The sequence below is a fragment of the Peromyscus leucopus genome, chromosome 7 (assembly GCF_004664715.2).
Source record: "Peromyscus leucopus breed LL Stock chromosome 7, UCI_PerLeu_2.1, whole genome shotgun sequence".
Taxonomy (NCBI): domain Eukaryota; kingdom Metazoa; phylum Chordata; class Mammalia; order Rodentia; family Cricetidae; genus Peromyscus; species Peromyscus leucopus.
Genome location: NC_051069.1, coordinates 71137206 through 71164462, shown reverse-complemented (window position 1 = coordinate 71164462; position 27257 = coordinate 71137206). Strand labels below are relative to the sequence as shown.

At 37.3% G+C, this 27257-nt stretch overlaps 1 protein-coding gene across 1 annotated transcript in view; it reads right to left on the bottom strand.

The window, feature by feature from the left end:
• Positions 1-14168: 14168 nt before the first annotated feature.
• The window catches only part of Mei4 (meiotic double-stranded break formation protein 4), a 134228-nt gene continuing 121139 nt past the window's right edge, over positions 14169-27257 (bottom strand). Inside the window, exon 5 of the mRNA XM_037208232.1 lies at positions 14169-15116. Coding sequence (XP_037064127.1) covers positions 14847-15116 — 270 coding nt within the window. The 3' untranslated portion in view covers positions 14169-14846. The remainder of the gene's footprint in view (positions 15117-27257) is intronic.

Sequence of the window (27257 nt, the reverse complement as noted above, 5' to 3'; positions counted from 1 at the left end):
GTCTGTCTGATGTTCTGAACTGCTGCATTCAACTTAGATTGAACATGAATCTTTGTCATAGCTCAGTAACAGCATGTTAAATGGAAAAGAATACAACCATACAACCAAAATGGGGACAATGAAGAAAAGACCAAACACTGAGGCTCACAGAGCGTTGCATCAGCAGAACAGTATGTCTTTCCAGGTTTGTTTCAGTTGAGACTGCCTTAATTCGATATTCCTAAGAGAAGCAAATATTCCTTTAGTCAATTCCTGTCATTCTTATGCTCATAGTTCTATAGCTAGAATCAGACAGATGATTTAATTGCTTGCTCAGTTAGTTTACTGAGACCTATAAATAAAGGAGGCAAAAAAATACAATTTCAGCAAACTATGGAAATTATATTCATGGACTATTCTGATGACTCTAATCCCTATATCAATTTCCTGAGAGGTTTCAAAAGATTAGAATGCAACTATTTAAAAAAGCATTGGAAATCCAGAGTGTTGGTATTATTGAAAAGCATGATGGTAAAATTGCTTTCTTTTGAAATTAGTCATTTGAAGACTTTTAAATATTGCATTTGAAATGAGCTCCCTAAGTCCAATAGACTGAGTTCTTTTTTTGTTTTTCTTATAGATCGCTGGACACTGTACCATTGATAAAGAATGGGGATTACTGATGAGGAATGGAGAGTCCAGGAGCATAATTCCCATATCTAGTATGATTGTGTGTGCTGCATAGTCCCATGGTATATGGTAGAAGAATAAAAATGACAAGTGAGGGAAAGAAATGATCTTTAGAAATAGTTTATGGGTTTATATGAATTAGAAAAGGATGAGATCCATTCTCATGATAACTAAGCACATTTCAAAGAAAATAGTATTAGTCTATCTATGATGACTAATAACAGGTGTCTACTTGACCTTGATCTGTTATCAATTAAAACTCGAGTGACTGGGCACTCCAGTGAGGCACCTTTTTAATCATATTACTTAAAGTAGGGAGATCCAACTTTAACATAGGTGGTACCTTCTGATGGCAGACCAAAGACCATGTAAGAAAGAAACTGATTTTTCATTTTTTTGGCTTGTTTGTCTTCTTTCTCTATGTCAAATTCATCTATCCCATTGCTGCCGTATTCCTCAGCAGGTGTTGAAACCAGTTTCCTTGGGCTTCTCATGTTGAAATAGGATCAACAGTTCTCCAGGAACCCTCAAAGCTTATAGCACTATTTTGGGAAAGCTGAGACATCTAGCCTTGTAAACCGAGTAACCACCAAAGTCACAGACTCTCAAGTGTGAGACAGCGATTGTTGGACATTCTAGACATGTCACCTAGGATCTTAAGGGAGGTGAGAACAGAGGCAGCCTTGGAAAACTGAAAGGGGAACTAAGTAGAGAAAGGAGGGGGATCAGCTGCAATGAAGATGCTGTGACTAAATTCATTTCTTTGTATTTTAACAACAATTTAATACTAAAAAAATTATTCACTACAAGAAAAAGGGTGAGACTAGAGGGTTAGGCAAGCTAGTGAAAGCTCCTGGTTTTTAAGCCTGCTGACTGACTGGGCTCTAACCCTGGAAATGACATTTCCATTCTTGGTGCCCATAAAATGGTGAAGGGAGAGAAAAGACTCCTAAATGTTATCCTCTAACCTCACAGGAGCATCATGAGATGCACAGATCCTTTTAATACACATAATGAGAGCATGTGTGCATGGACACACACACACACACACACACACACACACACAATCTGGGGAGGGGGTCTAATTAGGTTTAACACATTACCAATATCTTCCTATGTCTTGCAGTGCCAAGAAATGAAAAGAATCTTGATATAATATTTACCTAGATTACCAGTGCCTCAGATAGATAAGAGATTGTGATCAATTGTATAAACAAAATGATCAAATGACATTTCACCTTAGGTTGTTGCAAACAAAATAAAGCCCAAAGCAAACAAGCACAAAAGCAATGTGTTTCTCAGAACATGCTACAAATTCCAGTTGTAGGTAACTGCTGATCACATCAGTGTTTCCTTTAAGATAGTGTTACTCTTTCTTTTTTTAAAATGGTGTTTCTTATCATCTGAAGTCACTACAGTAAAGCCATGTGCTGTCTGGATAAAGTGATCAAGTTAACAGAAGAAATGGAAAATACTCTTCTAAAGATATTAAGTAAAATTTGTTAAAAACAATTAAAGGCCCAAAAGTGCCTGAGAATTTCTATCTATATTTTTATGTATCAATATTTTCACATTTATTTGAACAAGAACAGAACACTTTTATTGTTGGTACTCAAGGGATATATGTGAGTGTTTCACGAGAAATTTGAAGTTTATATAGAAAACATTAAAACATTTGCTGGCTTTCCAAACATTATCTCATTGCCTGTTAATATTTATTCTCAGTGAGATGTTATCTAATTAAAATGGAAGCTTTAAGAAAATAGAATTTGCTTTATCAAACTTGTCATAGTTAGTTTCAAATATCAACTTGCCTTAACCTAGAATCCTAAGAGTCTCAACTGAGGAACTGTTTAGGCCAAGTTGACCCAGGGACATGATTGGGGGGTGTGGTCTTGACTGTTAATTGGTGCTGGAAGGCTCAGTCCACTGTGGGTGGTGCATTTCTTGGGTTGGATTCGAACTATATAGGACAGGGGGAAAGCTGATGAGAGCAGCAGCAGCAGTAAGCAGGCAGCATGGGTGCATTCATTTTCTTTCTGCTCTTAACTGGGGTTACGACTAGATGCTTAAGTTCCTGCCTCAACCTCCACTCAGTGAACTATAATTGGAAGCAAAATAAACTTCATGCTGTGAGTTGCTTTGGTAAGAGTGTCTAATCACAGCAATAGAAATGTGACCAGAATTAAACTACTTCATAGTAAATTGCCCATGCATTCTATGTTAGCTTCAAACAAGTTTATTCCCAGTAAACTCCCACATGAGATTTTTTTCATGGGTTGCATTTATATCTGCCCCAAAGTCCAAACAAATCCTTTGATAAGTATTCATGGAAATGTAGAATCAGCAAAGTATGGCTATCTCATAGTCCATCTTGAGGCCTCAAACTGTAGCTCAAGTGTCCGATATGCTTATTTCTGTGTTAGTTGTCAGATCAAGGTCACTGGAAGTTAGGACAAATAGGTTTAGTTGAATATGCAATTTGCATGTAAGAGAATTGACCAGGGTCCTAACAGAAACAAGCTGTTATTTTTTCACCGTAGTTCTACTATTGCATTTGTATGTTAACCCTTGGATCATGTCATACAAACTCATGGTTGGCTCATTCATCATATTCTTTTCCTCTCCCACTGAAATCCTCTAATCCTTCCTCAACTATTCATGAATGAGAGACAAAGCCTAAGCATCATAGACACAATTTACATCTAATTACTTGTTTTATGTTTGCTAATCTATTCCTGTTCCTTCTATACTACCTCAAAGTCAACATCATTCTCGATTGTATAACATGTGCCAAAATTCTTATTTGAAGTATTGGATAATATTGATTTTTTTTGAATATTGAAGTTTGCTTGAATTTTAGATTTTATTTAGTAAAATGATTACTGTATTATAAGATACTCTTATTTTGCTATGAGTATTTTCCAGGTTTTGGTTGTTAAAATTTAGAAGTAAACTAAGATAAGGAAAGGAAAAAAAAAAAAAAAAAAGGAACAAGTTTTTTTCTCCCATGGCCTCTCAGCATGATCTAATTTTGGCTTGAAAATACCCAATAATATATAATGAATGCAGAAAGGTCACTTATAAATGGTCATGCTTATGCTTCAAGATCATTTTGTCATGATGCCCTCCATTTTCTGTACACCCTGGGAAGTAAATAATTTTAATTGTAAATAAAATGTCATGCTGACATAGTTATAATCCAATGTTTGTCAGAAATGCTATGCTCCAAAGACATGGATCAAAGTCACATTTGCCTGGAAATATTTTTAAAAGTTTACTTCATTATAAAGGAAAACTTTAAAAGAAAAATCTCCATAATTATAACTACATTACTTCTTTCCTTAGAAACATTTAACTATTTGGATTTTTCAGTATCCTCTACATTACAACATCCTCCATGCTTTTGTATTTTCTCTACTAGCTTGATAATTTTCACAATTGTTAGAATGCCAGTAATTTTATTTCTAAAAATGGAAGTCACATTATGTTGTGTCTTCCTGCAGGAGGGATGGGGCCTAGTTCTTATGTGACTGCCTGTTCAGCAATGCACTCCACTTACAAATATGGACTCTTTGATGTATGCTTTTTGACATTCTAATGGATTTTCCATATTCCTTCTGAGGAGCAGCTTGGCTCCATCATAGTCTTTCAGACTATTAATACATTCCGGCATCATTCTGCCATAATTGATCAAATTTACCGTGATGGTTTCTTTGCCCCATTTTGAAGAGAAAAATATAGTGAAAATATAGTCACATCTAATATCTTGCGATGAAATACCTCCTGTACTTGTAAAAGAATTATCCACAGGCAGAAAGGTCTTATCTGTCTTTTGAATGGGGCAAAATTCGAAGAAGTCTCTGCATACAGAGACAATCAGAAGTGAAGCAAAACTAGAATGTTTCCTTTTTCATTCCCCTTATATTTGTATGTTGATGTTTTCCTGTTGGCGGAATTCATTTATTCATTCTCTTGAGTTGGCAATAGAGGTGTGGTCTTCTGTAGCTCTAACTCTAGAATGATGTAACAGTCAGTATGGTGCTGCACCACTATTGTGCAATACTGGCTGCTTGGCCTTTTCTTTTATATTCAACTGTGTCTTATAGAATATACATACGTAAACTGTTATTGCTCTACAGTCAATGAAAATCACCTCTACACAGCATGGAAATCCTGTGTCCACTGTTTCATTGTCTGAATAATGCCAGAATCTAAGTCCTGTCTTCAGAAAATGATGTTTCCTTTTAGACACTAAAGGAAGGGAAATAAATAGGACACTCCTGTCACTGATCTTTATGTAACTCTTGGTGCAGGGCTGTTCTTCAGTAACTTTATTAAAAATAGAACAAGTAAAGATGGAAAGGATTTGGAGTTCCCAACAACAGTTTGCTGAGACAGAAATGATCATTTGTAAAGAGAATAACTAGAAATTAGAATGTTTTAGCTAAACAAGCATTATATATATGATGTTTTTCCTGTGAACAAAAACTCAGCTTAATCCATAGTTAATCTGATATGCTTTTTACTGGTGCTTTATTTATAAGTATCCATAATTTGTAGCATATTTTCTTAAAAAACAAAAACAAAACAAAACAAAAAACACTTTTCAGTTTTCAGCTCAGTCTACCTAGGAACCAGCATCTACAGAGAAGAGAGAGAAAACACATCACCTGTGCATCCTTGCACATCTGTCTTTAGTCATCCACTTCACGAAGTAAAGGAGTTCCCTAGATCCTAATGGCAGTGGCTTTTTCAGATGTGCATTCGCCTACCACACTGTGTACAGCGCATTCACAGTTTAACAGTTCCATCCCATAAATGTTGGGGTATATTACCCTGAAGCATCCTCAGAGGAGTGAAGAAGTCACTAGTGTGCTTAAAAATCAACAAAGTTTGGGTCAGCTGTCCCTGTGTTTTCCCCACCATGATCTTGACCTCACTTGTTCCTGTGATCCCTCCTGTCTCTCTTCAACTGAAGTCTAGGAGCTCAGCCCAGTGCTTGGTTGTGGATCACTGCTTGCTCAGACTTCACACGGGGGAAGGAGGGGTCTTGGTTCTGCCTCAACTTAGTAAGACAGACTTTGTTGACTACCCATGGGAGGCCTTACCCTCTCTGCAGAGTGGATCAGGGTGGACTTGGGAGAGGCGGGAGAATGGGAGGAGGAGGAATTGGGATTGGTATGTAAAATGAAAAAAAAAAAACTTTAAAAAAAAAGTAAATACATTTTAAAAAATCAACAAAGCTATCTTATCTGCACTTATTGATCACTTACTATGTACCAGAAATGCCTGGTTCCAAGCTTTTCATGGACTGTTCTTGAATATTAGAATTTTAAGCACCAATTAAGAACCGGCTTTCATCATTTTAAAGGCATCATTATGTCAGTCATTCAACTGACAGGCTATTGTTAATAAAATATCCTTAATATTTCTTGTATGTTTGCCATCTATAAACAAACAAGTGCCGTAACAAGTTCTTACAGTCAATCTTTTGGCATTTTCACAGCTATAACCGGGAATGTCTGACTGATTGATTAATGGGTCCAATGGTACATGTCTGACTTGCCTATGTTCACATGCTCCACATGAGATGCAAGGATAAGTGGTATTTCATCTGATGACTGTTGACAGAAAGATAGACTGTTTATGACCTTGAAATTAACAGTTAGTTACTACCTAACTCAAGGACAAACAGACCAGGTTAAGAGTTGGTTAGTTTCTGGTAGTTTGTGTTTCAACAAGCTCGTGGTGTTTATTCAAGGTGAATCACAATGTTATGGTTCAAAGATGTATTTTGGTTGATGTAGTTGTCAGCTTCTGGCTGTCATGTCATGGAAATTCTGGAAGAACTAGAGGAAGGAAAGAGTTGTTAGCTCTAACTGTGTTATAAGGGGTGTACATGGGACCAAACTGTTTAATGGGCATATTGTTTGGACACCAGTGGTCCTAAGAAAATGTCTCTCACTAGTGGGGCAAGAAAAGAGATATCATCAGTAAATAACATATAATAGTTCATATATTCAACACAAAAATTAGAGGATCAGGTTGACAAAAGGACAAAAAAACACTCTCCTCTAACGGAACAGTGTGGTTTAACAACCCTATGAGTCTAGCATCCCCATAATACATGAGCTGCAACCAGCTTTGCTAATCTTGCACAGAATTCAAATTTCAGAGAAACATTTATCAAGGTTTAAGTTGTATCATGTAATCACATCTCAACTGGGAAAATGCAGTATATCCATTTATTAGTCTGAAAGACTGCAGAAAGAGGAAGGGAATTCACAGAACTTAGAACATGTCTCCAAAAGAAAGCTAACGATTGTGTAATATTCTTGGGGAAAATTGAAGCTAGACTTCAGATCCAACAGGGATCCAGAATGGCAATGACCAGCCAAGGAAGGAAGTCTACCATGGGAGTAGTGCATAGAGGTCATCTCCATGGTGTGGGGATACCTGGAATCTATTCCACTGCACCCTGGATGGTAGAAAAGGGGCTTATTGATGCATCACTATCTTCAGAACTCACTGACTCTGGAGTTACAAAGGATGGTTCATCAGCATGATCAATGAAAATCAAGTACACTGTAAATTATGAAATCTGCAAAAAATATTGCAAATTGAAAGATAACTTATTAATTATCAAATTCATCATAGTCACTATTAAATAGAATTTAAAATCAAGTAGGAACTGGATTTCAGTATGGCTTAGATATGAGTCCATTTTAAGTGCAGGTAGAAGTCGTGGAGAAGAAAATCTGAATAAATAAAATGTAAAAGTCACCTTGATGTGGTGGCACATGCCTTTAATCCCAGCAATATGGAAGCAGAGGCAGGCAGATATCTGTGAGTCAAGGCCAGCCTGGTTTACAATGTGAGTTCTAGGACAGCTGGGGATACATAGCAAAACAAAACAAAACAAAACAAAACAAAACAAAACAAAACAAAACAAAAAAGGAACAGTCTCTCTGCTCTGACTGTAGACAAGCCACTTAACTTCCCTGCTACTCAGCTATAAAGTGTGGCCAACTGACCTCATAATATTGCTTGGTATTTCAGAAAGGTTGAATGTGGTATACAAGTAGATGATTGGAACACTGGTCTGTAACAAATATTATATAAGGACGTGCTCCTCTTAGTGACATTTTCACTTTAGAGTTCTCAAAGGAATTTCTGCATGTCACTTCACATGAAAAAAAAATCCTATGGTGAGATTTTACTTTTTAAAATATTAATTATGAACAGAAGAAACATTGCCAAATCCATTTTATGAGGCCACAATTACCCTGATACCCAAACCACATGAAGATTCAATGAAAATAGAGAATTACAGACCAATTTCCCTCATGAACATTGATGCAAAAATGTTTAATAGTGGCAAGCCAAATCAAAGACAACATTAAAAAGACCATCAAACATGATCAAGTAGGCTTCATCCCAGAGATGCACAGATGACTCAACATATGAAAATCTGTCAATATCAAACACCATATAAAAAAACTGAAAGAAAAAAAAACACAAATGGATGAGATCTACATGAGCAAACTGGGGGTGATGGGGGTAATGGAACATCTCATTTGATGATGAAAAAGCCTTTGACAAACTCTAACACCCCTTCATGATAAAAGTCTTAGAGAGACTGGAGATACAAGGGACATATCTAAACATAATAAAGGCAATTTACATCAAATTAAATGGAAAGAAACTCAAAGCAATTCCACTAAAATCAGGAACAAGACAAGGCTGTCCAGTCTTCCCATATCAATTCAATATAGTACTCAAAGTTCTAGGTAAAGCAACATAACAACTAAAGAAAATAAAGGAGATACAGACTGGAAAGGAAGAACTCAAAGTAATGTTATTTCCAGATGATATGATGTATGCATGAGAAAACCCCAAAAAATCTACTAGGGAATTTCTACAACTAATAAACTCTTTCACTAAAGTGGTTGGATATAAGATTAACTATAAAAAAAAAAATCAGCAGCCCTGAAATCAGGGAAACAACACCCTTTACAAGAGCCATAAATAATATAAAATATATTGGGGTAACTCTAGCCAAGCAAGTGAAAGACTTGTATGATAAAATCTTCAAGTCTTTTAAGATGGAAATTGAAAAAGATATCAAAAAATGGAAAGATCTCCCATTCTCATGGATTGGTAGGACTGACATAGTAAACATGTCTATGCGGCTAAGAGCAATCAACAGATTCAATGCACTACCCATCAAAATTCTAACAAAATTCTTTACAGACCTTGAAAAAATAATACTTTACTTAATACTAAAAAACAAGAAAACCTAGGATAGTTAAAACAGTCCTGTACAATAAAGGAACTTCCAGAGCTATCACCAACCATAATTTCAAGTTGTACTACAAGCTATGGTGATAAAAACTGTATGGCACTGGAGTGAAAATAGACACTTTGATCAATGGAATCCAATTTAAGACACAGATGTAAATGCAAACACCCATGGACAACTGATTTTTGATAAAGCAGCTAGAAATACACAACTGAAAAAAAGGCATCTTCAATAAATGGTGCTGGTCTAACGAGAGATCAGCATGCAGAAGAATGCAAATAGATCCCTATCTATCATCCTGCACAAAACTCAAGTCCAAGTGGATCAAAAGTTCAAAATAAAACAAGATAAACTGAAAACAAAAACAAACAGAAAAAAAATCCCAGATATACTGAACCAAATAGAAAAGAAAGTGGGGAAGAGGCTTGAACATATTGGCACAGGAGAAAATTTTCTGAACAGAACACCAGTAGCACAGGTACTAAGATCAACAATTAATAAATGGGACCTCATGAAACTGAAAAGCTTCTGTAAGGCAAAGGACACCATCAATAGGGAAAATGGCAGCCCACAGAATGGGAAAATATTTTCACCAACTCCACATCTGACAGAGGGCTAGTATCCAAAATATATAAACAACTCAAGAAACTTGACACAACTAACTAAATAATCCAATTAAAAATGGGGTACAGATCTACACAGAGAATTTGCAACAGAGGAAACCAAAATGACTGAGAAGCACTTAAAGAAATGTTCAACATCCTTAGCCACCAGGGAAATGCAAATCTAAGGACTCTGAGATTCCATCTTATTCCTGTCAGAATGGCTAAGATAAAAAGCACAAATGACAGCTCATGCTGGCATGGGGAATAATTCTCCACTGCTGGTAGGAGTACAAACTTTTATAGACACTTTGGAAAGCAATATGGCAGTTTCTCAGAAAGTTGGGAATCAATCTATTTCAAGACCTAGCTGTACCCTTCTTGGGCATATACCCAAAGGATGCTCCATCCTATCACAAGGACACTTGCTCAACTATGTTCATAGCAGCTTTACTTATAATAGCCAGAAACAACCTAAATGTCCCTCAACTGAAGAATGGATAAAGAAAATGTGGTAAATTTACCCAATGGAGTATTACTCAGCTGTCAAATTAATGATATCATGAAATTTGCAGGGAAATGGATGGAACTAGAAAAAACTCATCCTGAATGAGGTAACCCAGACCCAGAAAGACAAACATTGTATATACTCATTTATAAGTGGGTATTAGCTTTTAAGAAAAGGATAATGATGCTACAATCCACAGACCCCGAGAGGCGAAATAACAAGGAAGGCTCTAGGGGGGGACACAAGGATCTCCCTGGGAAGGAGAAATAGATTTCATGGGTGGACTGGTTGGGATGGGTTTGGTAACAGGAAGGATCATGTGTAGGGAGAGGGAGAAAACACAAGAAGAAATGACTGGAATTGTGGGAAATTTGGGGGTGAGGTGGAAACCCAGTACAACGGAAATTCCATTTAGTCTATGAGAGTAACCCTAGAAAAGACTCCTAGTAATGGTCGACATGGAGTCTGAACCGGCCATCATCTGTAACCAGGCAAGGCCTCAAGTGGAGGGACTAGAACACTAACCCATCCACAAAACCTTCAACTTACAGTTTGTCCTGCCTGCAGAGTGTTCTGGGACTGGATCCTAGCCAAATGTTGTGGTGCTATTTTGTGTGTGATCTAACAAATAAAGCTGATCTTCAGATCAGAGGGCAAAGCCAGCCACTAGTTAGCCACAGAGACCAGGCAGTGGTGGCACACACTTTTAATCCCAGCACTTGGCATCTCATGCCTTTGTTTCCAGTAATCGGGTGGCATACAAGCTTTTAATCCCAGCACTAGGGAGGCTGAGATAGGAAGTGATATGGCTGAGAGGACTATAAGATGGGAAGAGACAGGAGCTCAGCTTTTTTTGGCTGTGGAGTTGGTGAAGTGAGAGGAGGTGGCTGTGGCTTGTTCCTTTGTCTCTCTGATCTATCAGCATTTATCCTGAAATCTGGCTCTGGGTTTTTATTAAGACCAATTAGGATTCCTGCAACAAATCATCATCAAAGAGACCAAAGAGATTTGATACAGTGACTGATGGGAGCAGACGCAGAGTCCCACAGCCTAACATTTGGCATAACTTTGGGAGCCTTTTGAAGGAGGGGGAGGAAGGGTCTAAGGGACTGGAGGTGTTAGGGACACCAAGAGAACATGGACTACAGAATAAATTGACCAAGACTCATGGGGGCTTGGAGAGATCAAGGAGACTGGAAAGGTCTGACCTAGGTCCTCTGCAAGGAGACTGTAAAGGTTTGACCTAGGTCCTCTGCATATGTTATGGTTGAGTAGCTTGGTGTTCTTGTGGGACTCTTAACAGTGGGAGTAGGGGTGTCTCTGAGTCTTTTGCCTGTTTCTGGGACACTTTTCCTCCTCCTGGTTGCCTCATCGAGCCTTGACGAAATGTTATGTGCTTGGTCTTATTGTGGTTTGTTATGTCATGTTAGGTTGATATTCCTAGGAGACCTACTCTCTTCTGAGGGAAGATGGAGGAGGGGAAAGGGAAGATGCAGAGAGAGGAACTGGGGGAAGAGAGAGGAGAAACTGCAGTCAGGATGTAAAGTATGAGAGAAAAATAAAAAGAAAAGAAAAATATAAAAAATACATTAATGATGAAGTGGGAAATTTATTTATATGATAGAGACAGGGTGATGTCCTCATTTTCAATTCCAAGTGCTATGTTCTTCCACTGAAAGGCTTCCATCAAGTCAGGGAAGATACAGAAGTTCCAATGCCCTCTGGTATTTAATAATAATGAGTAGTTAAATTCACAACGTGGCCTAATCATTTAGGCATGCATTCAAAAGAAACACATTTTCCTAACAGTAACAGATACTGCTTGTTCTGTACACTTTAAAGCCAGAGGACAGATGCCGTTAAGAGAACTATCACAGTATCACTTGTCCTGTGTTGTAAGATGACTTAGTGATGCCCTTGTCTTCTCTTGCCTTCGCTCACTTTTCATTTATACCTTTAACAATGCATTCCCCTTTGAACTCCACTGTTGCTTCAATATGTCAACAAAGGCCCCTTTCAAAAGGACATACATGTAGTGCCATTGACACACAGAGGGCAAGCAAAGGCCTTACATGCATTTTCTACATCCCAGGAAAAGGCGTGAACAAGAGCTGCCTAAAATAACACATCACTGACACATTTTAAATGAATTAATTCTGCCCATCTTTTTCTCCAAGAGGCAGCCTCAAAGACATTTTCTTACTTCAAAAAGTGGTTTAAAAATATCAAACATGGGACCGAGGAGATAGCACAGTTGGTAAAGTGCTTGCCTCCCAATCATGACAACCTGAGTTTGAGTCTCACATGAAAAAGCCATGGTGGGACGTGCCTGTAATGCAAACCCGGGAAAGGCAGAGATAGAAAGTCCCTTGAGCTTGATGACCAACTCATCTAGCCTAATCTGAGGTTTCTAGGCGCTAGTGAGAGGCCCTGACTCAAACTACACAAAGAAACAAAACCAAACCAGAAACAACTAAAGGACTGCTCCCAAGGAACAGCAATCATTGAACTTGGGCATCCACATTCATGCACATCCATGCATGCACACCTACATACACACATCCACATATATATCCACACATCATACTTGGATGATAGCATCACACTACGGAGTCTAGTCCTGAAATAGATATTTTTCCTCTGACAGAATAAAAAAAAATGATTTCATTTTGAAGCCAGACCACACTATGCTCAAATGTATTACTTATTTCCATGTCTAAATCTTGGGAGTTAACTCTAATCCATATATGGGTATCTGATCTTGAGCTTTGCATGCTTAAGAACTTAACACATTTTATCCTCAGGAAATATTAGTCATACCGACTTACAAAACAATCAGATACTGGAGTAGAATTTATACCTATGCCACTTAGGTGAATAGCATCAATTGGATATCTCAACTAAACTTCATTTATTCTAGAAATAAATTAAGGAATCCTTAAGTAACCCAATTGTGCTTAGTAGCATATGAGATTCTGAGCCCAGTATTGTCTGCTATGTTTACACTTTATCAAGTAGCAAATTAAAATACCCCATCAGTTGTAGCCAGCTGTTGTTGGTAATGGACCACAGTAGGAGCAGACAGTAAGTCCTCTCAGGGGAGTGGCCTGGCTCTGGAGCTCATGTAGCACAAATGAACATCATAGTTGTCCCAGGGACTGGTCAGTGTCCTGCCTGAAGGTTTGAGGCAAGAAGCCACTGTCACCACCACTTAAAATCTAAGAAAGGAGTTTTTTTTTTAAAGTGTAATTAATTGAAGTATATATTTTAAAAATTGAAATATAATTAAATCACTCCCCACTCCCTTTTCTCCCACAATTCTCTCAGTTACCTTCCCATCAATTCCTCCCATGTGCCCCCTCATGTTGATAGGCTCATTTTCTTTATTATTATTACATACATATATAGATACAGTTAAATATGTTCAAAAATATATAAATAGAGCTGCATCTGTTCATTTAGTGTGTGTATGTGTGTGTGTGTATGTGTGCATGCATCCGTGTGGTATGTGTGTGTGTGTGTGTGTATGTGTGCATGCATCCACGTGGTGTGTGTGTGTGTGGTTACAGGAATGAGCACTTTGCACTGGATAACAAATAAGGGGGCTCATCACTGTGGCAGGCTAATTCTCTTCTTCCAAACAGTCATTAGTTGTCTCCAGTTCTTTATCTAGGGGTGAGACCCCAGGAAATTTTCTCCCTTCCATGTTAATATGTCCATTGATATTGCCATTTTCTGGTCTTGTTTATGCAGCCATTTCATGCAGAGTTTTTTTTTTTTATAACAGATTCTCCAGTAAATAATTCCAAAAATAATCCTAGAAGATGATATAATTTTATATACATTATAGAAGAAAATAGCAAAGTTTATTTTTTAGTACTAATGACATCTGGAAATGATAATTAACTTATAAAACAGAATTGTACATAATTAACAAAGGAAAGAAAATTACATTATATTTTCTTTAAATTGCACAATAGAAAAGTACAAAATGTATGCTCATTAAGCTTGTCTGTTATAATTTTAATAACTGAAATGAAGTAAAGAAAATTGGGTAATGGAAAAATTCAACCCAGTACTTTTAATAAGTATAAAGTGTATTTCTTGGAGGATATTAAAATTTATAAAAGCATCCCTAATGACTTAATAATATGCAACTTTACAACATTTTAACAATCATAGGGGCAATAATGTTTTTAATCAACAGAAAATTTGTTTTAAAAACAGACATTTTAAAGAACTAATTAATACTTCAAAAATACTTAACAAATATGTTGATTATGTGAAATTAAAAACCATTTGTTTCCAAAGCCTTTTCTCCTTTTGTAGAACTATTCTTCAAGAGGAAAATGACATGAGTACAACTGCAGAATAAATTTTTATTTTTTATCATTTACTTAAATCTTGTATTTAAATGTGTTAAATGACAGAAGTTTAATCTGTATTTCTTTATAATTTGTACATTTATATCAGATGGGAATTTTCACAATTTACTACATATTACAAAATAGACAATTGTTGGTTCATTTTAGAGAACAGAGCTAGACTATTGAGTGAAGTAAAATACAATGCATGAGTATGAGGGGCATTGTTAACTGAAATTGCCTGATTGTAATATAGAACAGCGATTCATCTTCTCCTCTGCAAAAGACTTATCACTAAATTTAGTTAATAATTAGGTTGGTCAATCAGTTTAAATTACTCATTTAAAAACATCTTTGAAAAAATTTAAGCACACCATTTTCTGATATATGGTAGACTGCTAAGGAAATGACTCATTCTCAACAGTCTCCATCTCTTCTGAGTTCAAGAGAATGCCCAGTCTCCATAAGTAAAAAGTAAATAAAGGAAACGCATCTGAAAGTTGGAAGATGGTTTCATCATGCTTCTGAAGAAATGTCTGGATTTCTGGGCTGCTGTGATCAATGTGTAAAGTGGGATCTCCCTGGGTTTCTTGTTGAAGAAGTTGCTCCAGAATCCAGAACAGAGAGAAAATATTTTCATAGCGTGTCACATCATAATTGCCTTGAACCTACAAAGAAACAATAAAATCCATAAAACACTGGGTGGACCAGATCAGAAAATGGTCATATAGGATTATATTGTCAGACAAAAGAAAAGTTCCTGATTGGTTTAATGCCTTCTGTCTTCCTGTTCCTTGGTTGTTGGACTAGGGAGACAACTAGATTGGTGGAGTGGGGGAAAGCAACCAAATACTTAAATGACTTTACAACCATAGCAAAAGATTCCTTTCTTATTTATTAATTAAATTTATTCATTTATTTTACATCTTGAGTGTAATTTTCCCTCCTTCTACTTCACCCATCCCTTCCTCCACTTCCCTCCTGTCTCCCCCAAAACATTTCCTTCTATTTCTGTTCAGATGGGGGCAGACCTCCCATGCATGTCAACAAAGCATAGTCTATCAAGTGGAGGTAGGACTAAACTCCTCACCTTGTATTAAGGCTGGGCAAGGCAACCCAGTATGAGGCATAGGTTCATGGAAGTCAGCCAAAGCATTAGGGACATAGATCCTTATCTAAAGAGCTCAACATAAATCCAGTTACACTGAACTTGACAGAAAAGAAAGTGGGAAAGAACCTTGGACACATCGGCACAGGAGACAACTTCCTGAATAGAACACAAGTAGCATAGGCACTAAGATCAAGAATTAATAAATGTGACCTCATGTAACTGAAAAGCTTCTGTAGGCAAAAGACACCATCAATAGGACAAAACGGCAGCCCATAAAATGGGAAAAGATTTTTATCAATCCACATCTGACAAAGGACTTGATTTCCAAAATATATAAAGAACTGAAGAAACTAGACAACATAAAACTAAATAATCCAATTGAAAAAGGAGGACAGAGAATTGTCAACAAAAGAATATCAAATGGCTGAGATACACTTAAATAATTGTTCAACATCCTTAGCCATCAGGGAAATACAAATCAAAATGACTCTGAGATACCTTCCTACACCTGTCAAAATGGCTAAGACAAAAAACACAAATGACAGCTTATGTTGGAGAAGACGTGGAGCAAGGAGGAACACTCCTCCACTGCTGGTGGGTGTGCAAACTTGTACAGCCAAGCTGGAAATCAATATGGAGGTTTCTCAGAAAATTGGGAATCACTCTACCTCAAGATCCAGCTATACCACTCTTGGGCATATACCCAAAAGATATATACCACAAGGAGACTTGCTCAAGAATGTTCACAGTAGCATTATTCATAATAGCAAGAAACTGGAAATAACCTAGATGTCCATCAACCAAAGAATGATTTTTTTTCTTGATGGCTTATAAAGCTTGACATCTTTTTCTACCATTGTTCTACACATTATCATTCCTAAAACTCCAATCCAAGCATCTTAAAATCAAAAGTGTTTTGGATCAGAATATGATAGTGTAAATGGAAATTTCCATATGTGGTCTCATATAATGTATTATAGTATAATACCAGTAGTACATGTGTAAAATTATTACAGGCTGCATAATAAAAGTGTTCATGACCCATAAAGGAATTTCATGGTAAGAACTGTGTCCCATTTCCAAATGATCTTATCAGTTGCATGCAAAATCCTAAAGGTTTAAAATCTAAGTTACAAAATACTTCTGGCTCCAAGCATTTGAATTAGGAATATTGCTCTTCATTACTTATTTGCATGTAATTACTTACTTACAAGTAAACATCTCAAGTGCTCAGTAAACAGTTTAAACATAATAGTGTAAAGTGTTAAATTCAATCTTGTGTGTACAATTTCCAGTGTATGGCATTCTTTCCAAGAATCACAGAATGATTTTTTTTGTGGGTAGGATTTTAGGGACATGTATGGAGGTACAAATAGTAGACTGAAGATAGTAGGCAACTAGATATCTTCTCATCGTCTACAGAATTCAGAAACTAGTGCTTAATTGTATAGAATCATATACATGGACGGAAGTACAGATACGGCCTTGTAGGAATTCTTGGGCCTGGATGGCTATATATATGAGCAAGGAAAAGGGCCTAAGAAGTGCAATGGCAAACGTAAGAGAATAGAGGTATCAGTGTGGAAGCATAAGCTTGCTTCATTATTTCCTTATTAATTAAGAAGTAAGTCAGAAGTCCTAGGAGGCAAGCTGAATGCTTATCACCATTTTACAGGCAAGAAAAGAGCCACAGAAGTACACTAATTAGAACTCTAAGTCTACAGATCTTAACTAGGGACTTCTCTTACACAGTTTTGCTGAAGTTCATTAAAGAAAGTATTACAATTGGGGTTAGGGGAGAAAGAATGTGTTGGAAACATTTATCAGTGCAATGCACTGTGATGACACATAAATAGATAAACCTTCTTGCACAGTTAGAGGAATTTACTCTTCAAAAAGGTAGCCTGATAAACCCAATTATAGAGATACAGATTGCTGGAAATAAATAAACACTTCAAAAAGTGCCATGTAATGAGGCCCATCTGCCTCTCTTAGATGTGGCTGAATACCATCAGGCTTCAAGAAGCAGTCACTATTGTCACTCCTTTGCCAAACACAGGCATGCTGCATTCCCAAGCTGAGGCCATTAGAGAGCGCCCATACTCTCGACATGGGTTCTGTGGCTGTAACATATATTTCTACAGCTTACAATGGGCCACTGCCATACTGCAACAGTTTGCATTGGTCTTTAAGACCCTAGAGCCTCCATGTCTCGGTGTGCCTATGATCTGGGTCCTAGCTATTGTAACATGTTTGGGTTCCCTTGCTGTGCATAAGATTACCAATACAGCTGCATGCTATTACCAAAAAGTAGTCAATTATTGTCCAGACCCCAAAGACAGCCCACCCACATGTCCCTGTGCTTCAGGCATCTGCTCTGTAGGTGACTTAACATCTGACTGATGCTGCAAGCACTGTGAAATGTCCTAAAAGACAACCCTGATGCCAAAAGGGACCGTCTCAGACACAATTTCTCTCCCTGGTGAAAGGGGGAAAAGTGACTGGCTAAACCTGATTACCACACTCAACAAATTCACTGCCACAGCAGATTTTGAGAGCCTTGGCTGCTAAGGATCTCTGTAGCATTCTGCCGACCTCCTCTTACTCACTGACCTCTGACAGCAGTGTACAGAGGCTACATGGCTGTAGTTCCCCTACTGACTGCCTGCCCCATTGGGAAGAAGACTGTGAAGTTTTACCACATCAAAATTAGTTTGCAAAATGTAAGAGAAACAATTGCTCTATGGAACACATGGACATCAATGTAAATTATCAAGAATTTAACAAAATCAAGAGGCCTATCAAGACACAATAATCCTCCAGAATCTACACCAAAGATTGAAACACAAACTGTTTGATGAATAATTTAAAATATTTATTTATGGAAACTCAGAGATGTTTAAGAAAATAGAGAAGTCAATAAAATCAAGATATTAAAATTAGCAGACAAATTGAAATTATTAAAAAAATATTAAAGTAAGTGTAAAGTGAAAATTTTAGTTGGCAATAAAATTAATGAAATAAAAAATCAACAGTAGCATTTATCAGAGTAGAAAAAAATCCATTTTCCAAATAATAAAGAGGGGAGAGGGAGAAAAATAATGAAAATGACTGAGAAAGTATAGATGATTTATAGGGAACCAATGAGGAACAGATGTTCTAATTTTACAAGCAAGAAAGGAAAAAGAGACAGATAATGGACAGAAAGAATATTTAAATCAATAATAGATGAAAATTTCTCAAATTTACAGATGAATTTACATGCCCAGGTATAGAAAGGACAAGCTAGCCAGTATCAATGTGAAGAAGACTGCACCACTACATATTATAATCAAATGGTCAAAAATAAAAGATGATAGAGATTATGAAAGTATCAAGAAAACACACATCATATATATGGGTTATCACTTGACTCAGTCGTAGATTTCGCAGTAGAATGTTCACAATCCATGAGATAGAGGATAATTTATTAAGACAGCAGAAGAGGAAGAAAAACACTCCCATGAAACACAGTTTATATGGCATAGAAGTCCAGAAGTGAGAAATAGATAAAGAATTCCCAGACAAGCAAATCTGAGCATTATTCACCCTTGAGCCCTCTCTTTTAAAAACCAATACATGATGGAGGGAAGCCTTCAAGCTTAAAGAGAAACACCAGGCTACTCAGTAATTTAGCAACATTAAAAACAGATGAAAGAATAAAACACAGTGGATACACACATACACACACACACACACACACACACAGTTAAATTCAGATTACCCTCTTTTCTTAAACATTGCATATAAATCAATTATGTATTTAGTATGAAGATTAAAAAATAGCTTCAAAATATTTTACTTGATGAACAAAATAAAATGAAATAATTTTGACACCAAAAACATAAAATGGGGAAAGTGAATATTGTTTATGAGGTCTAATTTTTTTTTTTTTTTGTTTTTTGTTTTTTGTTTTTTTCGAGACAGGGTTTCTCTGTGTAGCTTTGCTCCTTTCCTGGGACTCACTTGGTAGCCCAGGCTGGCCTCGAACTCACAGAGATCCGCCTGGCTCTGCCTGAGGTCTAAATTATTATCAGCTTAAATAGCCTCGTTTAATACAGAACTTCTTCTAACTACAAAATAAAAACATATAAAAGATATTAAAAACATAAAAAAAACATGTAATCAAATCACATCGCTAGATAAAAACATGGAATCATGTAAAAGGATAGCAAGAATGGAGCAGAAGATATATAAAACAACCAGAAAACATCACCTTGACAGTACTCAGTCAGTACCTATAAATGTTGGATATAAATGGGTTAAATTCAAAATACAGAGTGGTATCTCAGTACCAAATCATAACATTTCCAGCACAACTCTTGCATCTAAGACTCAGGGATCATTGCATAAGAGGTGGAAAGATTCTAAGAGCCAGAGGAATAGGGAGTTCGTTGTGAGATTGTCTCTTCTAGGAATGTTAGAGGCTACACCCATATATTTTCACCAACATGATTGTCTAAGCAAGGACTGCACATGGACAATCCCAATAAACACACTAACTCGGATGGGCGAGTGCTTATGAGGTCCTAACCCTACACAAAGGAGACAAGTAAGGAATGCTGAGAGGGAGAAATAGCTTCCCCAGAAAAGAAACTAAGAGGGTTTTAATTTGATTTCTCCACTTCTTCATCAGTAAAACCCTACATCTCCCCATTGTATCAAAGGAACAATGAAACATTTCTATTCTCTCTATTCTTTAGCTTTCATTGCATGAATTCTGAGGTAAAAGCTGGCAGTGTAAGTAAGTGATGAAGCTGCTGGGAAAGGTGAGTGCAAACTAAATATCCTGGAAGACACTTTTGTCCTTCCCCTGTCATCACTGCTCCCATGGGACTATGGACACAGTCTTAGAGGTAACACTGTCATCTGTAAGCCACAGGACAATTGACACCCATACAGAAAAGTGCCAGACTCTTTCAGGAACTGGGCAGCCAGGCCCATCCCACAGTCAGGGATATGCTAACTGTCGGCAGTAGGTTAGAGTTCCTCTTGTCCATTTCCATCTTTTAGAACTTGCTTTTACAGAGTTTAATTAGGTAGTGAAGCTTCCCAGTTTCCTTGGCCTTGAAAGTTACTGCTTTCTGCTATATCTTGTACAGAAAAGAGAGATAGCAAAGGGACAAGAAAAAAAAAAAAAAAAAAAAAAGCCAGAATCTCTGGCAACAGAAACTGTAAAAAACAAAATAAAAGGAAAGGAAAGGGGAAAAAAAAGGTACTGTACACTTGAGGTTTAGTTTGTGGTTTGGAATTTTATATTTAACTGCAAAACATGAAAATGCTCCAGCTCATTAACAATGTGATAATTCAGGTGTGTACCATGGGGACACAGTGGTGCAGCCTGGCCTGCTGAGACACAAGCAGCCTGCCATAGACAGTGCTAAGACACACACCACATTCTTGTGTTGCCACAAAAGCAGGAGATGTGGGGGAAATTAGCATGTTAGAGAGAAGAGGATTAAGTCAGACTATGGCCGTATAATCTAAATGTTAAATTCAATGTTCGCTGAATATAATATATCATTAGCTTGGTATTCTACGTGCCAGATTTTGTTGGACAGAAGAAAAAGCAAGATACCACTAAAATTAGTCTTCTCCCAAGAGAATGAATTCAACACAACACTTTAAGAAAAAGGTCAGTTGTCACCATGATAATTAAGTGGGAAAGTTGCCCCTGACCTTTAGTGAGTTATCCATTTTATTTAGGAGACAGCAAAGACAGCAAAGTAGACTTCATACAAAGATTCCTGGGGAAGGAGTTCATTCTCTGAGCAACTTGCTCGGCTGCTGGCAGCTTCCGAGGCACCAAAGCATACTCCTAGGCAGAACCGAAGCCCAGTGAAGACAGTGCCCGATCACAGGCTTCCAGCCATGCAAAAGCTCAGAGTGGATCCGCCCATCTACATAACCAATGGACAGACTGCAGTGAAGCCCACATGGAGCACACTGTGTCTCCTTTAGAGGTTGCACAATAGGCTTTCTCTCTCCCCACACCCTGTGTTTTGGGCCCATACCAAGGGCATATACAGCTCTAGTCAGAGCAGAGTGTAGTTAATTAAAAAAGATTTTCTACTGCTACATTTCGAGCTGTGGTAAAATATTGGTATAGACTCAGGCATCATCCTTTAATCAAAGGCCCTAGGAAGGAGACTACAAAGGACAGGCACAGTGGTAAAAATTCATTGCAGCTCCTTTATATTACCAGTACGCTTGCATGACTAAAACATGGATCCTAGAGATTACTTCTAAGAGGATTTTGTTTGTTTGTGGGCTAATTTAGGTGAAAATTTTTATATTATTAAAATTGTTATGTGGGATTTTGGTATTTTACCTCTTTTTCTGTGGCAAAGAGTTCAAGTATTCCAGGTTGTATTTGCATGACGGTATTTGTCAATGGAATATATGTAATAAAAATTAAAAATCTGTTTTTCATTGTGAGATTTACTTTAAAATGATATTTACATTAACCAATATTATCTATTTTTCTTAAATCTGTTTCTAGAGGCTGAATTCACATGGTAGAAACAAAACCAGTAATTTTATTTAGAAGGCAATTTGTACAAAAATCCACAAAAATGGAGAATGACAAGTACTTGTCTGACAACAGTATGGATGAAGGCCCACGACAGGAACCCACGTGACAAGGCTCCTTGCTTGTAAAGGTATCTGAGATAAGAGAATGTTGCTAAGCAAGATATGTGTGAAATGAAATTGTCAATTTAACATAATTCATGCCTTATTAAACTCACTAGGAAATGATAACAGTCAGTTGTTAAAAGGATTAAAATATATTAAACATTTAAATAACATTAATGATGCACAAATTTTTAGATAAGCATTATCCATTATGAAATTTTCATAATTATCTTATAAAAAGTGAAAAGAAACAGAGTCAGAACACTAAGGATGTTTTTCACATAGAGAGAAGATGTAATTATTGAAGGATCATACTAATGCCAATCATTGGATGCTTTTCAAGCTTTTGTAAATTGTATGCCCGGAGAGTTGCAAAGCCTTATGACTATACTGTCACCTATTTCCTCTTGTCCAAGAATGTCTTTCTCACACTACAAGGGAACAATAATTCCTCCCTCTTTTCTGTGGAACATTGTAGTACCAAGGACTCTACATGTGAGACACCAGTAGAAGGCCCAAGGAAAGTGTAACTGCAGGATCAACAGTCTAATGGAGTATCAACACAATGTGAAAGGCCCTTTAATCTTCTTCCCTACCTCCAATCCCATAACTAGATATTATGCTTGAAAATCTAACTTCTTTTTAATTAAAAAAATTATTCTCTAGTCATCCAAGACAAAGTGTGGACACTCTAAATCTATTCTAGACCTTTGTCAGAAAAAATCAGGTGTTGGTTATATCACTCAATAACATAACAGATATATGCAAAGTACTTTAAGATTTTGTGTTTTCCTTTCCCCCTCAGAGAATATCTTGTGTGTTGAATTCCACTTAAAACTTTGCTGGTCAGTATATCAGGCAGGTTGGTAAACATGACAGACAGCTGACATCAATGATAATTCTCAGACTCCTTCACTAAAAACAGGGAGATAGCTCCTGAGAGATGGAAATTACCTTTCTTTATTACCAGCCAACTTCATGTGGTTTAGCCTGTACTCTTACCACTTTCTCAGGATCTGAGATCTATTGGGGCTTTCAACCCTAGCCACAGAGACTTCCTTACCTTATTTACAGCAGATAATGGCTGAACATAGGTTTCAAATATGAGTCATTTTTTTTTTTTTGCTTTGCATCACAAATCTTGACAGAATAATAAAAATCAAATTGTTGTAGAATATTAAAGATGTATTACATTCATTTATGCTGTGGAATATTTGTTTAATGATGCAAAGATACGTTGCATTCTTTTATATTGCATTTGTTTAACTCTGTGAAGCTGTGTTACTTTGCCTGTCTAAAACCCCTGATTGGTCTAATAACGGGATGAATGGCTAACAGCTAGGCAAGAGAGAGAAAAAAGCGGTGCTGGTGGAGAGAGAACAGATAGGAGAAATCTAGAAAAGAGGAGAGGGAGGAGCGACAAAAGGAGGAGAGGAGGATGACAGGGGCCAGCCACTCAGCCACCCAGCCACCTAGCCACCCAGCCACACAGCCACCCAGCCAGCCACAGAGAAAGAAGGAAAGAAATATATAAGGAATAAAGAAAGGTAAAAAGCTCAGAGGCAAAATGTAGTTAAAGAGAAACAATATAATTTAAGTTAGAAAAGCTCCCTAAAAACAAGCCAAGCTAAGGTTGGGCATTCATAAGTAGGAATAAGTCTCTGTGTATTTATTTAGGAGCTGGGTAGTGGGTCATCAAAGAGTTAAAAAAAAACAAAACCCAAAACTACACCAGGTGATTAAGCTGCCAGTCAAAAGGCCAGTGAGGAAGAACAGGGCAGAGGACTGGATCAAATGCAGTTAGACTCTCATGACTAATTTGAGTGGTGGTTGGTGCTTGGAACTTTAAAGTTTACATGTTTGGGAGCCTTGTTTTCTCTCCCTTTTATCCTATTGCAAGTACTTGCTAGGTACCCTAGTATTCTTATCCCAAGATGCTAGAGATGCAATGATAAACAGAAGAGGATCTCTGCCTAAGAGTATTTCTAGCATGGGTGGAATATTCCGAAGCTAGCATGTTTGGGACAAGGTGTACTTAAGATTTCAGCTTTCTATTTTTCCAGAGTATATGTTTGTAGCATATACAACACTACTTCTAGGGGATGGGACCCAACTCTGAACATGAAATAAATGCTACATGAAGGTCTGGGATTAGTCTTACACTGTATTTTTATTGTTCCTTAAATTTCAGTGAAACCTGTGGATTCAGGTATGGAATTTTCCACTACTGCATCATGCTGGGACTGAGAAGGTTTCAGATTATGGAGGATGTTGGATATTAGTTTTAGAGACATTCATCATATAAATATCCAGGAAGGCAGTGAAGCTGGCAAATAGCAGAGTACATGCTATGGGGGTATTTAGGAAATTTTAAGGAGGAAAGACAGCATCTTCAACAAATGATGCTGGGAAATGGAACATCCATAGTCAGAAGAATGAAATTTGGCCTGTGTCTATTATCTAGCACAATGATTATATCCAAGTGGATCAAAGGCCTCAATTTGAAACCAAGAATGCTAAAACTGCTAGAAGAAAACAGGCAGAGACCTTCCTATGATAAGGTGCAAGAAAGAACTTTGTGAACAGGACTCTACTTGCCCCATAATTAAACCCAAAAATTAACAACTAGAACTTCATAAAACTAAAAACCCTCATTTCCTGGAATTGTTTGATGAAGATGCTGTTTTTCCTCCTTAGGTGTTCCTGTATAACTCCTATAGCATGCACTCTGATATTTATCAGCTTCACTGACTTCCTGGATATTTATATGATCAACATTTCTAAATCTAATATCTTCCATAATCTGAAAACTGAGTCCCAGCATGCTGTAGTGGAAAATTCCATACCTGGATCCACAGGTTGCAGTGAAAATTGAGACATAGTAAAAATGCAGTGTTAAATTAGTCCCATGGCCAAGGAGTGGGTGAGATTAGATGGGAATAATTCAATACAGGTGATATGAAGTGGGAAACTGAAAAGCAAGATGGAGACTAACTGGGGAGGAGGGGAAAAGATCAGTATAGAAGGAAAAGGAGAAATAAAGGACAAATAACACCATGGTTGTTTCGTAAGGCGTCAAAAAATCATATTATTTTATATTTACCTAAAATTATACACATATAAATATATATACACACATATGAATAATTTGAAGATACATACACAAATACACACACACACAGACACTCAGACACACACACACACACACACACACACACACACACACACTCAAACAGTCCTACAGCTGCAATACCCCTGAACAAGGAGAATGACCAGCATGGGAAGACTCTACAAAGGTGCACACATGGCATTCACACATGTGTAATAACCAACAGTTGTCTAGCTTGATTTAACTCAACAGGAAGGAAATTATGCCTGCTACTGAAATTCTATTCAGCTTCCCAGGTCACTAAAGTCAGGGGCAATAGAAAGGAATTTACCTCTATCACTTTGCTAGGCCCACATGATTCCTGACTACCTTCTACTCGTATGTGTATAACCAAGATAAGGGGCCCTACAACACATTATCAAAGAAGCCTTTCCTCAGAGCTGATGGAGAACATCACAGAAGCCACAAATGGACACAATGAAGAGATCAACAAATCATGGGGAGCCCAGCCCTGATGGATACATCTAAAACACAGCTCCTGCATCTATGGCTCAGGGAACATCACAGAAGGGAGGGTGGAAAGACTGTAAGGGTTTCCAGGACTCCAGGAAGTTTGTGGTGAAAGCGTCTTCAAGAATTCGCTGCATAAAGAAGGCTAGAGCAATGGCAAGATCAGTAGACATGTTAATGTGAATGGTGGAAAACTTTGTGGGTTCACACTTCTAAACAAAGAATTTCAGGCAACCATTGCATACCAGGAGAAGAGAGAATTAGCCTCTCCCAGAGATGAGTGCCCATGCTGATGGTCCAATGCAGAGTGGCCAGGCTTGAAATCATATACTCTCTCTCTCTCTCTCTCTCTCTCTCTCTCTCTCTCTCTCTCTCACACACACACACACACACACACACACACACACACACACACACATACACACACACACACACACACACAAACCCACAACACTGACTCAGATAGTTGTAGTTACTGATGTGTGCATACACTTTTATACACATATAAGTATGTAACAAAAATAACCAAAGAAAAAGAGGCAGCATGGGAAGGGGTGAAGGGAGGAATGGGAGGGGGAAAGTAACATAATTCCATTTTACTTAACAACATACTAAAAAAAAAAAGAGAGAGAGAAATCAACAAAGAAATGGGCAAAGATTTGATCAAACACAAACTGAAATAATAAAAGAGTAGAGCTTCTGCATAAAAAGAATCTTTATACTTAAGCATGTGATAGCATTTAAAGGCATTTCATGTGCTTTATTATCTTTTATTTACACGATTCTTATTAAATATATGACATTTAGTAATCACATTTGGAACATAATTGCTTGTTTCTTATCTTTAGTCTCAAATTCCAGTAAATTTTACTTTTCTTAGAAACTAAAACATTTTGCTAACATTACAAGGTGACATAGTCTTTATTCAAATACACACCCAAATACAAGGCCTGAATTTAATATAACAGTGACATTAAATAAATCATACAACAAAAACCCTTCAGATCCTCCAAGAAAGTTTTTTTTTTCAATGAGGTAAATATTAGTATTTTATCCCCAATCATTTTTCCCCTAGGCTAACTCATTATGTTTCATGTGTACAAAATGACATTGTTTGCTAAACAAACCACTTATTGAGAATAAAATGCTGCACATCTGGATATCTACCTTCCAAATGTTAAGTATCTAGGATCTGCAGATGCAGACAGTGCAGTGACCCCCAAAGACCATGTCTTGCCTCCTGTGGCTTGCTGCATAGGAGTCTCCGAGCTTCTCTCAACCATGTAAGGAACTCATTTTGAGGGCAACGGAGTGGAAAAGTAAATGCTGCTCCAAGAAATTAACAGGAGTGAGAATTGACAGCAAAGGAAGAGGTGGGAAGCATTGTAAAGCAGACATGCACAT